The 16,583-nt window shown below is 35.2% G+C and overlaps 1 protein-coding gene across 1 annotated transcript; it reads right to left on the bottom strand.

Moving 5' to 3' along the window:
- Window positions 1-11,132: 11,132 nt before the first annotated feature.
- LOC141345370 (uncharacterized) lies at window positions 11,133-16,296 on the bottom strand. The gene is made up of 13 exons (XM_073850227.1): window positions 16,174-16,296; window positions 15,208-15,413; window positions 14,990-15,127; window positions 14,763-14,901; window positions 14,062-14,599; window positions 13,822-13,963; window positions 13,593-13,736; window positions 13,440-13,498; window positions 13,169-13,344; window positions 11,880-12,280; window positions 11,697-11,793; window positions 11,402-11,591; window positions 11,133-11,275 (listed from the first exon to the last, which is right to left on the bottom strand). Exons 1-13 carry the CDS (start codon window positions 16,294-16,296, stop codon window positions 11,133-11,135), a joined length of 2,496 nt encoding a protein of 831 aa, XP_073706328.1.
- Between the last annotated feature and the right edge of the window lie 287 nt (window positions 16,297-16,583).

Raw genomic sequence — 16,583 nt, 5'->3', positions numbered from 1 at the left:
TAGAAATTATTCTTATATACTGACTTGCTTAAGATCATTGTGAGCAATGTTGTGCTGCTTAATATTTTTGTGGAAGCCATGATACTTTTTTAGGATTTTAAAGGAATATTAGGTTCAAAAGAACAGACTTTATTTGAAATAGAAATCTTTACTAATATTATAAATAGCTTTAATCTTTTTTAAAATCTTTTGAATGGTAGCGTAAGCGTATACTTGTCTTTTACATCAGGTATTAAAACTAAAACCCTCTTCCGAGAAATCATGGTTTAAATGTGAAACTCACACTTGTCAAAGCAAACACCTCCTCATGTCATTGTCTTCAATAGAGGTTAACAGGTTCAGAGAATTACTACCTGGTTTCTTTCTTTCATTCATAGCAGTTAAGTGCCAAATGTTTTGTGCCTGACAGAAAAGTTCACAGTAGGTTGGAAAATCTTGTTGCAAATAGGTTATTGAATTTGAGAACGTTTCCTGCTATCTTTGCTCTTTTCCAGTTTCTCACGTGAATTTCAGCACTTCTCCATAACAATTACCTGAAATAAGATATAAATCCATTTAGACAATACCTGTTTGCTTTCCTTAAAAAAACAAAACAAATGGGTGTGCAAACATTTTCTCTGGACTTCCAACTTTAAAAAGGTACTTGCTGATGCATTTACTCAACAGTTGAAAGCATAGAATTGCATTAGGCTTACAATCATATGACATAAATCATATTTTAAAGTACTAGATGAAACTACCACTTTTGTGTTTTGCTCTGCTTGAAGGATGCAGCATGACAGTAATGTATGTGTGATGAAATGAAAGATCATCAAGATCAGAAAACATCAGGTAAAGCCTGTAAACCAAGAATTTCAGACTGGGTGGGTGGAAGATTCTTACATAATCAATCGCAAACTGATAAAACTGACAAAACCTTTTTTAGAACAAGTCAAACATGATTTAACTAAGATTAATAGTCCTTAGGCCCTAAATAACCTTTAAAAGGTTTTAATGTGCCCCTTTGCACAAATTAAGGCCTTAAAAGGTCTTAAATTCATAAAGTCATGAGGTTAAATGTTACATGCACTGTAAAAATGAATATCCTTGTCAGTATTTTTGTATTGTTTTCCAGTACAAATATCTAAACATCCTTAAACCAAGACACATTTACTTGAGATGCAAAATGAAGACAAGAAATTTACTTTATGCTTACAACAAGAACAAATGGGTTGTAAAAAGTTGGTCTCCCTTTGAATTAAGATTTTAGATTAGCAGATATTTGTCCTTTTTATCATAAATTTACTCAATTTTGATAATTCCTCAGAAAACATAGCTTCTTATGGAGTATCTCACAAAAGTGAGTACACCCCTCACATTTCAGCAACCATTTTAGTGTATCTTCTCAAGGGACAATACTATAAAAATGAAACTTGGATATATTTTAGAGTAGTCAATGTGCAGCTTGGATAGCAGTATAGATTTTACTGTCCTCTGAAAATAACTCAACATACAGCCATTATTGTCGAAATAGCTGGCAACAAAAATGAGTGCACCCTAAGTGAACTTGTCAAAAGTGTCAATAGCACCATTGTTATCTGGCACTGCCTTAATCATCCGAGGCATAGAATTGATCAGAGCTACACAGGTTGTTGCTGGGATCCTCTTCCACTCTTCACAGAGCAGCTGGACGTTAGACACATGATGCTTCTCCACCTTACGCTTGAGGATGCCCCACAGGTGCTTAATAGGGTTCAGGTCTGGAGACATACTTGGCCACCCCATCACCTTCACCTTCACCTTCAGCTTCCTCAGCAAAGCAGTTGTCATCTTGGTGGTGTGTTTGGGATCGTTATTATGTTGAAAGACTGCCATTCGGCCTAGTTTCTGGAGGGAAGGCATCATGTTCTGCCTCAGAATGTACAATACATGTTGGACTCCATGTTTCTCCATGCAAACTGTTTGCAGGCTTTCTTGTGAGCCTTCTGGGAGGACGCCTATGCAAACCGACTTGTTGTAGTGTGCGACGTATGGTCTGAATGCTGACAAGCTGACCTTCTACTTCTACAACCTTTAAAGGGGTCATCGGATGCAAAACTAACTTTTACATGTTGTTTGAACATTAATGTGTGTTTGCAGTTTGAGTACACAACCACCCTACAATGATAAAAATACACCCAGTGGTATATTTTTAATCTTTAAAAGTAATATCCCCTTTTTAAAATCAGGTCATTCTCAGCTTCTTGTCATTGTGACAAAACACAGTTGATTGACATGAGCGTTTTACCTTAAACCCGCCCTCACCGAGCTGAAACAGTCCGAATACGATCGCCATTGTGTGACTCAGGTGCAGAGGAAGACTCCAATTGAGTGATTGAGGTGTTCTGTTGTTGGATATAATAATGAACATAGCAGTCGTCATTAACTCCCAACATCTGAGCCACTTAAGAGGCAGAGGACAACGTTACTTTCGTTTTTAAAAGGAAAGCGCCGATCCCGATCTACATATGCATCTGTGTAAATCATTCGTGATGCAGCTTCACCCACAGCAGAAGTGAGTATAAGGGTTTTTATGCATCTTTGCAAATGGCCATAATAATTCATAATAATGTGCTTGTTGGCAAGTTTTGCAGATAAACGCGGCTAAAGTAAACATTACAGCTTGTAATCCCTCAGCAGAGAGGGGCAGGGCGAGCAGAGCTCATTTGCATTTAAAGGGCCCATGCGATAACATGAGCTGATATTTTGCAGAGCTGATTTTGACAAGGTAGAAGAGTGTTTTTTACACTACTATTAAGAATTAAGACCCTTAAGAATCATATGAACTTGTGGAAAATGGGCATCCGATGACCCCTTTAAAGCAATGTTGGCAGCACTTATGCATCTCTTTTTTAAAGTCAGGTTGTGCACCTGACACAGAGAACGAGTGCTCAACTTCATTGATCGACCCTTGCGTGGCCTGTTCCGAATGGAACCCATCTTGGAAAACCTCTGTATGACTCTGACCACTGTAACTCGGTTTCAGGGTGTTACTGAACCTCTAATAGCCTTGGCCATCTTTGTGGAGAGCAACAATTCTAATTCTCAAATCATCAGAGAGTTATTTGCCATGAGATGCCATGTTGAACATCCAGTGGTCAGTATGAGAGAATTGTACTCGAAGCACCCAATTTGAACTGCTCTAATACAAGATACAAAACTTTGTATGGTCCTGTCAAGCAGACAAAAACATAAAGATGATGAATAGGACATGGCTTTGCATGGTTAAACAACATGCTGCTGTTATCACTTAGGGTGTACTTACTTTTGTTGCCAGGTATTTTGACAATAATGGCTGTATGTTGAGTTATTTTCAGAGGACAGTAAATCTAAACTGCCATACAAGCTGCACATTGACTACTCTAAAATACATCCAAATTTCATTTCTATAGTATTTCTCCTTGAGAAGATATACTAAAATGCTTGTTGAAACGTGAGGGGTGTACTCACTTTTGTGAGATACTGTATGTCATTTTTGCATCTACCTTGAACATTTCTTTCTGACATTTGCACTGGAAAGCAAGACAAAAATACTGAGTTATAATATCACATTTGTGCAGTGTGATCAGAAGGTACAGTAAAAGTTATGGAAATAATTCAATTTTTGATCAAATTTATTTTTTTGAGTACAATGAATTAAAAATAATGAAGATCAGTTGTAAATTATATTTTCACATTAGGCACAGAGATCAAATTGACGTATTAGGTTCCCCTCAATTTATTCATTAACTTTTTTCTTTAATTAGTCTTAAAAGTTCTTTGGGGAGTCTTAAATTTACATTCATAAAGCTGGCAAAAGCTTTTTTCAAAAAAAGTCTCTGCGTTTTATTGATATTCTTTTACACTGTAAATTAAGATATTGGGTTGTAATGAATGCAGAAAATGAGTTTCTGTTAACAATTGGAACATTTAGTTTACATTTCTATTCATTACAAGTAAGACACAGTGTTTCACAAGAAGAATGCCTTCTAAGTGAGTCTTTTCAGTGTCTGACATTGACTGACATCTCTAATTAATGTTTGCCTCTTTCATAAACAACAGAACAGAACAGAAAAGGATACAGTAGTTCCAATTAAAGATTCCACCTTGATGTTAATTAAAATGATTACTGTTCTTTACCATAACTTGTTATTAGACACGTGTAAGTTTACTGAGCACCTGTTCTCGCCCTGATAGTAACTTATTTTTGTCACACTATCTGTAAATACAATTGAATAGAGTGCACAGATTCATCATGTTGATAATGTTTTGCGCCTGAATGCGTGTGAGTAGAATGCCTGTCAGTAGACTGTACTTTTCACCCATGCGTTTAAAAAAACGAACAAACATGTTTGTCATTGGTCATTTTTGCTTTCATTTTAGGGACTCGTATGATCAGGTGTGATGGTTTTGTCATGGAGACATGGCACATAAACATTTGTAACAATTGTTGATTGATTGATTGATTCATTACATTGCAATGTTGTGCTGACAACCTAAAGCTTCCCAGTCACGCCATCATCTTTAGAAGCTGCTTTCACTATTGTTTTGCAACCTCAGTGTATCAGCACTGTAACCCGATCAGAAGATCAGACCCCAACCTAATTACAGCTTTCTTTGTGAGTGAACTGGAACATTTGTTATAATTCAAACCTGTCCATACGCTGACAATTTATATGGTTTGTATTACTGTATACTATATATATATTTTTTTCAGATTGATATTGTCATGGTTATTTTATTTATTAAGCCCACTTGACATTGATTTTGATTTGTCTGACTGGCATGAACAGATTGGCCATTTGATTCACCGTTGAACAGATGAGGTTTTATGGATCAGTCATCAATCTAATGGATATTTGCATACATTTTTTAAAAATAGATTTACACCACCAGTCAATTTTTTGAACAGTAAGATTTGTAATGTTTTTTTAAAGAAGTCTTTTCTGCACACCAAACCTGTATTTATTTGATCCAAAGAACAGCAAAAATAGTAACATTTTGAAATATTTTTACTATTTAAAATAACTTATTTCTATTTAAATATATTTTAAAATGAAATTAATTTCTGTGTTCAAAGCTGAATTTTTAGCAGCATTACTCCAGTCTTCAGTGTCACATGATCCTTCAGAAATCATTCTTATATGCTGATTTGCTGTTCAAAAAATTTATTATTATTATCAATATTCAAAAAAGTTGAGTAATTTTCTTATGTTCTTCTGAACTATTCATCAAAGAAACCTGAAAAAATTCTACTCCACTGTTTTCAACATAAAGGAATAAATTATATTACATTTATTTTAAATAGTAAAAATATTTCAAAATTTAACTTTTTTTTTGCTGTACTTTGGATCAAATAAATGCAGGCTTGGTGAGCAGACGAGACTTTTTTAAAAACATTAAATATCTTACATTTTTAGAACTTTTGACTGGTTGTGTGTTTATTTTACATTAATTTTATTTTATTTTGACTCCAGAAATATCAGTACAACACAGGACTGCCATTTCAACTCTACACTAACAATTCCTTATAAAAATCATGCTATATATTGAATATTTATTGTGCCCATTTAGCATTGATTTTGATTTAATTTGGTTTGTATGAAAGCATTTCTTATGCATTCTAATTCTACAGTAGAACACAATTCTATAATGTATGCATTTCTAACGTTGCTTGTATTTACAGAAATGGCCTTTAGTGAATAAACAGACTAAAACAACAGCTATGTTCATTAAAGGTGACATATCATGAAAATCTGACTTTTTCATGTTTAAGTGCTATAATCGGATCCCTAGTGTATCTACCAATCCAGAAAATATGTATAAGGACAACCCAGTAACTTCAGCCTTTTTCTGCAAGCATGTGAAAACAGGAGCGTGTCAGATTTTGCTTCCCCCGTGACATAGACAGGGGATCTTAATATATTATTAACGACCCTTTATCTGCACGTTTTCCACCCACAGCACTGTCATTTATGAGAATAAAGAATTATGAGAATAAAGAGGAAATAGTTAGAGAATAAAAAGTCAAAATTACTAAAATAAAGTCAAAATTACAAGAATAAAGTAAGTCGAAATATTACAAGGTTAAGTTGAAAATACGAGAATATAGTCAAAATTACAAAAATATATCAAAAGTTTAAACTAAAATGGTTTAAAATGCATGATTTCAGCTTGATATGCATGATAATGAAAACCAAACTTATGTTTTTTGTAGAGTATCTGATGTACAAGCTGTAAATTCAGAACATTTAGATTACATATCTATTTATTCCAAGTAAAACACAGTGTTTCACAAAGAAAAATGCCATCTAAGTGACATTCTTTTCAGTGTGTGACATTGATTGACATCTCTAGTGAATATATGCCTCTTTCATAAACAATAGAACAGAAAACGACACAGTAGTTCCAATGAAAGATTCCAACTTAATGATATAATTAAAATGATTACCATTCTTCACCATACAGTTGCAATCGAAATTATTGAACCCCCTTGACCTGCAAGACATTTTGCTGCGGAGAACAAAATTTTGTGAAAGCAATTCAACAAATGGATCAGTACACTATTGGAGGAAGTTTATTTATACACATTTGAGTAATTCTGAAAACATAAGTTGATGAATAATGAAAGAAAATCAAATTGGCTCTAAACGTTCATGTTAACATTGATTCAACCCCTAAATTTAAAATTTGGTTCAGAATCTTTTATTCTTTAAAATCACCAATTAATGCTGCTTGGAAGTGCTTAGAAACATCTGTTACCTCTCTTCTGCAATTTTGGCCCACTCCTCGCCTCAAAAAGCTTTCAGATCACTGATAATCTTTGGTTTTAACTTTGCCACAGCTTTCTTTAAGTTCAACCAAATATTTTCAATGAGAATTAAATCTGGAGACTGAACAGGCCACTCTAGAACATTCTATGACTGAACCCTAAAAATAAGTAGTTTTGTATGTATACTTTGGCGTTATTGTCCTGCAGGAAAGTCCTTTGATCACTAGCTTCAGTCTTTGGACCAAAGGCATCACAATTCTTGTCAAAATGACCTGTTACTTCAAACAATCCATGATGCCGTTTATACAGTCATGATTTTCACTTCCTGCTACAGTAAAACAACCCCATAACAGGATTGGCCCACCTCCAAGTTTGACGATGCAGAAAGTGTTCTTCTGCTAATAAGTTTTGCCATTTTTGCACCAGACATACTGCTGATCCATACGCCCAAAAATTTTCAGTTTGGTCACATCACTCCATAAAACATTCTTCCAGAACTCCACAGGTCTATCCAAATTAATTTTAGCACGTTCAAGTCTGCCTTTTTGTTCTTCTTGGTCAAGAGTGGTATTTGGCAAGATGCCTCAACATGAAAGCCATACTTGTCTAGTGTTTATCTTATACACTGCATTGAAATGTTTTTCCTCCTTTTGTTGTGTCATCTTGCAAGTCTTTGGCTGTACATTGCAGGTTTTTCTCAGTTGCTGTGACCAAATATTTTATGATATTGTGCTTTTTTTGTTCAACACCCTCAAGAGGTTTTCTGGTACAACACACTTTAAACTAGGGAATAAGGCTGCCAGCTGTGTCTCAATGAACTTGTAATGTCTTAGAAATGTTCATGTAGCCTTAGACTTTCTAATATAATACAAATATTTCTTCTCTATAGCTTTTGTGAGAGCTCTGTAGACTTTACCATATTTGCTACTCAACTTCAGCACATGCATGGGCTAAATGTATGTGTAACAGCTGTATGTGTAATAGAGTTTTAGTAGAATAGAATTTTGTTCCCTACCATAAAAATAAATCACTTAAAACGGCAATATTGAATAGGGGTTGAATAATTATGACATAGCTGTGTTATTAAAAAATCCTATAATTCAAAAACATTACATTATATATTGACATTATCACTTTTAATATGCCAGCAAACTGTTGTAAATGCAATTTTTAGAAAGTTCTGGATCTTCAGAAAAGCTTGTATTTGTAAAGTACTGCAGTCTTTGGGGGCTTGAATAATTTCAGTTGCAACGGTAACTTGTTATTAGACACGTGTAAGTTTACTGAGCAGTTCTCTCTCCCTGATATTAACTGATTGGTTCATTACATTGCAGTGTTGTGCTGACTACCTGAAGTTTCCCAGTCACGCCATCATCGTTAAAGTTGCTGTCACAATTGTTCTGCAACCTTAGTGTATCATCAGTACTTGAACCTGATTAAGGTCAGATCTAATTACAGCTTTCTTTGTGAGTGAACTGGAACGTTTGTTATAATTCAAACCTGTCCATACACTGACAATTTCTATATGGTTTGTGTTACTGTAAACTATATTCTTTTTATTCCCTTTTTAATATTGTCATGGTTATTTTATTTATTGAGCCCATTCAACAATGATTTTCATTGGCGTAAACAGATGGGCAATTTGATTAACCATTGAACATATGAGATTTTATGGATCAATCATCAGTCTCATAGATATTACCATTATTCATTTAAAAAATATATATTTACACTACCAGTCAAAAGTTTTTTTATCTGTGAGATTTGTCATGTTTTTTTAAAGTAGTCTCTTCTGCTCACCAAGCCTGCATTTATTTGATCCAAAGTACAGCAAAATAGTGAAAAAAAATTTTTTTTTACTATTTAAAATAGCTGTTTTCTATTTGAATATATTTTAAAATGCAATTTATTCCTGTGATTTCAAAGCTGAACTATCAGCATCATTACTCCATTCTTCAGTGTCACCTTCAGAAATCATTATAATATGCTGATTTGCTCTTCAATAAACATTTTTATTTTATATTATTATCAGTATTTAGAACAGTTGAGTCATTTTTTTTTTTCAGGATTCTTTGATGAATAGAAAGATCCAAAGATCAGCATTTTTGGCAAAGAATTATAGAAATGAATACTTTTTAGCAAGGATGCTTTAAATTGATCAAAAGTGATGAGAAAGACATTTATAATGTTTCAATCGATTTCTATTTAAGATAAATGCTGTTCTTCTGAACTTTCTATTCTATTTAAAGAAACCTGAAAATGTTTTCAACATAAAAATAATAAATGTTTTTTTGAGCAGCAAATCAGAATATTAGAATGATTTCTGAAGATGTGACTGGAGTAATGATGCTAAATTTTTTTTTTAAATCACAGGTATAAATTTCATTTTAATATATATTCAAATAGAAAACAGGTACTTTAAATTGTGAAAATATTTCAGAATTTTTCTGTTTTTGCTGTACTTTGGATCAAATAAATGCAGGCTTGGTAAGCAGAAGAAACTTTTTTAAAAAACATTATAAACCTTACTTTTAAAAAACTTTTGACTGGTAGTGTGTTTATTTTACATTTATTTTATTTTATTATGACTCCAGAAATATCAGTACAACACAGGACTGCATTTCACTCAGCGTAACTTATACACTAATATTCCTATAAAATCATGCTATATGTTGAATATTTTCATGGTTATTTTATTTATTGAGCCAATTTGGCATTGATTTTGATTCCATTTGATTAGTGTGAAAGCATTTCTTAAGCATATAAATTCTAGAATACAATTATATAATGCATGCATTTATTGCATGTTGCTTATATTCACAGAAATGGCCTTTGATGAATCATACTAAAACAACAGCTATGTTCGTTTAATTATGCATGTGTGGATATGCATTATCCGAACTCTTTTTAAAGATGACATATCATGAACATCTGACTTCTTCTATGTTTAGAAGTGCAAGAATTTGGTCCCTAGTGTATCTACCAGAAAATATGAAAAAGAACAACCCAGCAACCAGTTCATGTGAAAACACGAGCATGTCTGTGACATGGACATGTGACATGTGACAGGAGATCTTAATATCTTTTTATCTGCATATTTCCACCCACAGCACTGTCATTTAGTTTTTGGAAATTACAATGGTGTACCAGTTCTAACGGCATGCTAAAAGTTTAAGCAAAGCATGCTAACTTTTCTGTCTTTGGTTACACAGTCGAGCACAGAACACTATTTAGAGTCCCAGCCTCTGAGGAGACAAGAGAGCAGTGGATTTATTGATTTATTTCATGTATATTACACAGTCTCCACACAGATTTAATATAAACATGCCATTTCTTTCCCAGCTGTTTGCCTTTACAGACATAACTGTTTTTTAACTTGTGTGTTTTTAACATAAACTTGTGTGCATTTGACAGTTTAAGCGCAATAAGACATGAAAGAGAACTTAGTTTAATTCTCGCAGGCCGTGTGATGGCTATTATTGTGTGCGTTCTCAGATTTGTGCGCTTAGAAAACAGTATATCAGAAGTTTAAACTAATATGGTGCTTGACTTATGGCTTATGATGCTTTTATGGTGCTTTTTTCTTTCATTGTTTGGAAAAGGGAAGTCTTTCCTTGTGTGTTTCATGGAAGAAACAAAATTTGGTTTGAAAAGACATGAGGATATACAACAGTGTTTTAGTGGCATGTAAAAAAAAAACTAAGATGCGAGATTAAAGTCGAAATAGTTTAAGAATAAAGTCTAAATTATGAGAATAAAGGGGAAATATTTCCAGAATAAAGTTGAAATTATGAGAATAAAGTTAAAAGTGTTTCGAGAATAAAGTCTAAATATTACGAGAATAAAGTCTACATTTTTAGAGAGTAAAGTAAAAATTACAATAATAAATTAGGTTAAAATATTGTGAGAATTAAATTGAAAGTCGAAATTATGAGAATATGAGAACAGCCCTGTTTTGTAGAAGGGGCAGGGAACAGCAGGTAATTTGCATGTAAAGAGACATGAAACAATGTGTTTCTGCTTTTACTCAAAATAGCCATTTTTTTAAATTATATAATAAATAATCTTTGGAGGACTTATATTGGAGGACAAATGAGACATATTGTAAAAAGGGACGTAACAGGTCTCCTTTAAATCAGTCTGACACTCTATTTATTTTCTTTATAGATTTTATTGGCATCAGCAGTCTGAAGGGTGCAATACAAAGATACACACTAATAGACCAAAACAGGGACAGTTATGAAAAATAAACCTAACAGCCATTTATGGATTATATTACAATATTTAAAAGAAACAGAAACAGCCTGAATCTTCCCTATGAAAGCAAAGAAGACACATTTTTTGTAATCTTTGAGATGATCCATTAAATGTCATCCGACTGAAGAGGCTGATATTTGACATCGGATCTCTTGGTTCTGTAGATGAGAACACCGCACACCATGCCAACAACTGCTAGGAGACATCCAGCAATGAAAGCCATATTCAGGTTCAAGACCGTGGAGGACACTGTGGAAAACACAGAAGTGTTGGTTAATACATTGTAGGTATTAAAATAACAAGACATTTCTAAAGCACCTTTAAATTAGTATCACATTCTATAGAAATAATGTTGACTTATTTCTGATGTTTTACCTTCAGGCTCTACGCTCCTCTTTAGCCTCAGGGGCCCCTGGGAGACCAAGTGACTACCGGTCTGGATAGGAGCCTCTCTTCTGTGAACGTGGTGGGACGGTGGAGCGACTGTGCTGTCGATGCAACCCTGAGAGCAGCGGGTGCTGGGATTGTTGGCCTCGCACAGAATCACTGAACAGCTGATAAACACCTAGGGAGAAAAATAGAGATCATTGGTCAGTAGCCGCATTATGTTTTTGTACAGGATGTTTACTGCTAAACTGCATTCGTTGTAATACAATCAATCAGTTTTTACCTGGTCATGCATTCCGATAAACTGGAAGGCTTGCAGGCCGAAGCGGACCATTGGCTGGTGGCTTGTGTAGAACTCAACCGTTTCATCCAAGATGCACCTAAAGGACATAGAGTAATTGATGAAGATGTGGTATGTTGAATCTAACAGATCCATTCTGAGTTGATTGTGCTAATGTGCTCTTACCCATTTTGGATGATTGTGTAGGATGCTTGGGAGCTGGCGTCATTGTATGGTGTCGCGACACACGATTCGACGAAAAGCTCTGTGTTGTTGATTGTAGACTGGGATTCAATCTGCAAGTAAATCATCTCCCCAAGCTCATACTCAGCCGGATATGCGACCACATCTATTTCTGTGATGTAGTTTGCTGTCGTGAAGAGGCCGAATCTATAGGTAAGAGTACCAAAGCCTTTCTCTGTGATGGTGGTTATGTGGCGCCGAGCGGTGAACTCCAGTGAGATGTTGTTTTTCTTCTCGTAACGACAGGAGAAGGCGATCTCCACCTCGTGCTTTCTGGTAATGATGCTGCTTGGGTCATCGGTTGAGAAAATTTCATTCTTGAAAATGATGTACTCTTCATCCTCCTGTAGAAGGAAATGGAGTATAAAATATTAATGGAAATGAAACTTTTGTTCCATAAAACAAAAGTGGATGGTACTTATTACCAAAAGGCACCAAAAAAAGACCACAAAAGAGTCATATGGATAATACATGATGCTTTTATGGTGCTTTTGTCTTTCATTGTTTGGAAAAGAGGAGTTCTGCCTTGTGTTTTTTATGGTTCGAAAGGACAACGTTTTAGTGGCAAGTAAAAAAAAGTACAATTACGAGAATACAGTCGAAATATTGTGAAAATAAAGTCTAAATATTGAGAATAAGGTTGAAATATTATGAGAATAAAGTCACAATATTACGAGAATAAAGACGAAATATTACGAGAATAAAGTCGAAATATTTTGAAGATAAGGACGAAATATTTTGAGAATAAAGATGAAATTACGAGAATAAAATTCAAATGTTTCGAGAATAAAGTCAAAATATTTTCCCCCCCAAAAAATCCCAGTGACTGGCCATTTACGTGCACAGGTTATACTTTCAAACTATGTTTACTTTAATTGCTACGGTTTAATTCTTGTAATTTCAGCTTTATTCTCAACAATTCCTCTATATTCTAACATTTCGACTTTATTCAACAACGCTTTAGTTGCATATTAAAAAAAAAATGTAAAATTACGAGATTGAAGTCGTAACATTGTGAGAACAAAGTCGAAATGTTTTGACTTTATTCTCGAAATATTTCGACTTTGTTCTCACAATGTTACGACTTCAATCTCGAAATTTTAGATTTATTAAGTTAGAATTAACTTAACTTAATTTATAGAATTAAGTTTTTTGCCAAGTCACTGCCACTAAAGCGTTGTTGTAATTGATGACAAACATTTAATTTTTTTTGAGCCTGAGAAAAGTTTTACCTCAATCATTGTGCCACAAGCATTTAGGGAGAAGTTTGCCGACACATGAGTGCTGTTTGAGTCCAAAGTACAGGCGGGATCGTTGAGTCGCAGATAGTCCTTATGGAGCCCGACAGAGTGCAGCTGCTCAATTTCGACAACCATGTTGGTTGCAGTGCAAATCACATGTGCATCCACTGAAATTGTGATCGGTCATTAGAATTAATTAACAAAATTATGCTTTGTTTATACCGGCAAAACATAGCTGCCCAAGTAAAAGTGAATTGCTCACCAGTCTGGTGTCCAACGTTGATAATGACACATCTCATTTCAGACTGATAAACGCTGTTTCTGTAAACCAATAATGAATGGATTTATGAAATTCAGTCCATTTGAAAGGTTGCTAGCTGCTAGATTTTGCACATAAATATGATCGTTTACCCACCCGCTCACGGCCTCAGCAATGAAACACACAGGGAAATGATCTCCGAGGTCGTTCCTTGTTGGTGTCCATCTGATGGCGTACTCTCCAGTGCTCAAAGCATGCTTAGTTATGTTCAAAGGACCACTGATAATGATATCAGTAACCCTGAGAATGAAAAATAAACATATTATGCATCCATCTAATCGTTTAAAAAACATAATACATTAATTGCATTCACACGATTCCTTACGTCGCATAAGCTGCTACAGCCTTAACCCGGAATTCCACTTCACGGTTTGGGGTAGCTTGGATTTCGTCTCCATTGCGTGGAGTTGGCGACACAAAGTGAGGTATGTAATGTCCCTCAGTGCAAGAAGGAGCAGCTGAATCGACTGCAATGATAAGACACATGTTAGGCACACTGATGCTACTGATATGATGACCTTGAGTTCTTGTTTAGTTGATTTTTAGGTAAGAAAGAAAGCCTTACCGAGAACACTGAATTGCAGAGGGAGCTTGCTGAAAGGTTCATAAGAACGCTGATGTGACGCCACAGAAGTTGTGTATTCTTGAGGTGGCTGTGTTGGTGTGGTTGTGGTGGTGGTCTGCAGCCACCACCACCATTGGGCCGGTGTAGGTGGAGCAGTGGTTGTGTGTTGCTGATGCCACCACCACCATGCTGGAGTTGTAGGTGCAATGGTACTTGTCTGTTGCTGATGCCACCACCACCATGCTGGAGTTGTAGGTGCGATGGTGCTTGTCTGTTGCTGATGCCACCACCACCACCATGGTGAAGCAGACGTTGTTTGTTGCCACCATGGAACAGTTGTAGTACTTTGGTAATACCAGGGGTAGGGTGTCGCACCGACTGATCTTTGGTGTCTTGTACCACCCAGAGCGCATCTGTAAGAACTGGAGCCATCAGTATAGGCCAGAGTGGTGTGTTTCCTTGGGAAGTCCTCCACAATCAGCTCAAATCCGTAGACGCCTGCTGTGTTGGCATAGCTGTAGTCCAGAGTGCAGGCACGCTAATGAAAAATCAAGACATTCATACTAGTGGATGCTCGTTTTATTTTATTTCCAAACCATTCAAGCGATAGTTCACTTTAAAAAAATGAAAGTTCTTTCATTAATTTCTCACCCACATGTCATCAGAAAATCGATGAGTTTGATTCTGGCAATATTTCTTACTTGATCTAGTTGGAAGCCACTTGGCTGGTCACATGTTGCACATTCGGCATTCTGCTGAGCTCCATATCTGCATCTGACCTGGTCACCATCTGGGTCATAGGCTATGAGGTGATATTTACGAGGACAGTTTTGGGGTACGCTAATGGGAAAAATATATAGAGATCATATTGGTATTTCAAACAAAACCTTGCTCATAGGAACAATGTTGAATAAAAAATAAGGCTTACCGTAGAAGTTGTAAAGTAGTGGTGACAGGTGATCTGTTGGGTTGATTGGTGTCAGATCTTATGCCTAGGTCAACGTGTGTCTGGAGGAACCACCAACCAACACCGTTGACTGTGTACACCCAGCAGCATGAGGAGTCCCTGTAGCATATTAGATGTGTGTTTAGATAATGTTGAATGAAAATTTCATTATTGATTTGTTTTTTAATTCAGTTACTCACTGCAGGTCAAACGGTGTGTTTCCATGGATGTTTCTTGTGACAACAGTTTCTGACTGGCACCAGCTGTTGCTGTAGCCACTTCTGCCGTTAGAGCTGCTATCGATTGTACCTTCTACACTGCTGGATTCATAGCCACAATCTCCAGAGGAGCAGTGCCAATAACTAGACATACACCAGTCATAGGTTCGTTTGAATCGAAACTCAACCTGTTGGTAGAACACTGGTAGAATTAAAATAATTGTTGATTGTGTTTATTTTGATTTCTTTTTTAATATTTAGGTGCAGCTATATAGATCAATCATTAATCAAATGCACAACAATGACAGCATTATATTTTAACAAAAAAATTAAATATATCATTTATAATATTATGTAATATTTTCCAAATTAAATTGATCAAATTATATATAATTGCAAGAATAGTCATATCAGATATCTCTGTTTGGCCACTTAATGTCAAAGTTCAATTAAAAATATGCTTCTCAAATAAATATAATTACATTTTTGTAACCAATTTAAGTCAAATTTTACATTTTAAATTTCCTTCTCCATCTGTTTATTTCCATGATTGCTTCTCCACATCTTTTGACTTCAATGCAGCATTAGAGTAATTTATTATTTAAGAAATGCTTTATTTTATTTTTAGTTTATCTTACCCATGCTTTTTTCCATGTAGGTCCAAAATGAGTGTGACATTTTTTTTTCAGAAATATTATTTTAGTTTACTGACTTGAAATAACCAACTATGAATATAAAAAAATATACTTGTCACTTGCAGAAGACAAGTGTAGAATTAATTAATAAAAAATATTAATTTACAAACAAACATTTCTAAAACACATTTCTAAAATGACAACCATTTTATTTTAATTATAAATAACTAAATAAATAAATAAAAAGCAATGTTGTATAACGTGCTGTAAAATTCTGCACTATTTAAATGCAAATATTGAAATAAATTCTCACTCTCATGCTCCCGTCTGCATTGGTTCCTTTAGGGCTGAAGGTCACTGAGCCTCCATAATGGTGTCCTGCTGAAGCAATGGACACCAGAAGCAGAAGATTCAACACCACAGCCGAGGACATCATGGTACCTGAGCACCTGAGCTCACTTCACCTGTGAATCACAAGTGAGCACCTGCTTATATACATCTCAGGCGAGCAGGAATTCAGGGATGGGTTTTTGTGAGTTTGTGCATTGAATCACACACAAAAAATACGAGGGCAGTTACTTGCTTCTTCTGAGAAGTCACATGGTGCAAATCTAAAACTAGCCATTGATTGGAACTTACTTAACAAAGCATACACCTCTTCATTCACATGTAAAATATGACATTGTCATGAGTGTCCACTAGGGGCAAGATGCTGTGGAAAAT

Source organism: Garra rufa, chromosome 11 (genome assembly GCF_049309525.1).
Source record: "Garra rufa chromosome 11, GarRuf1.0, whole genome shotgun sequence".
Taxonomy (NCBI): domain Eukaryota; kingdom Metazoa; phylum Chordata; class Actinopteri; order Cypriniformes; family Cyprinidae; genus Garra; species Garra rufa.
Note: the sequence above shows the minus strand (reverse complement) of the source record. Positions and strands in the feature narration are given on the sequence as shown.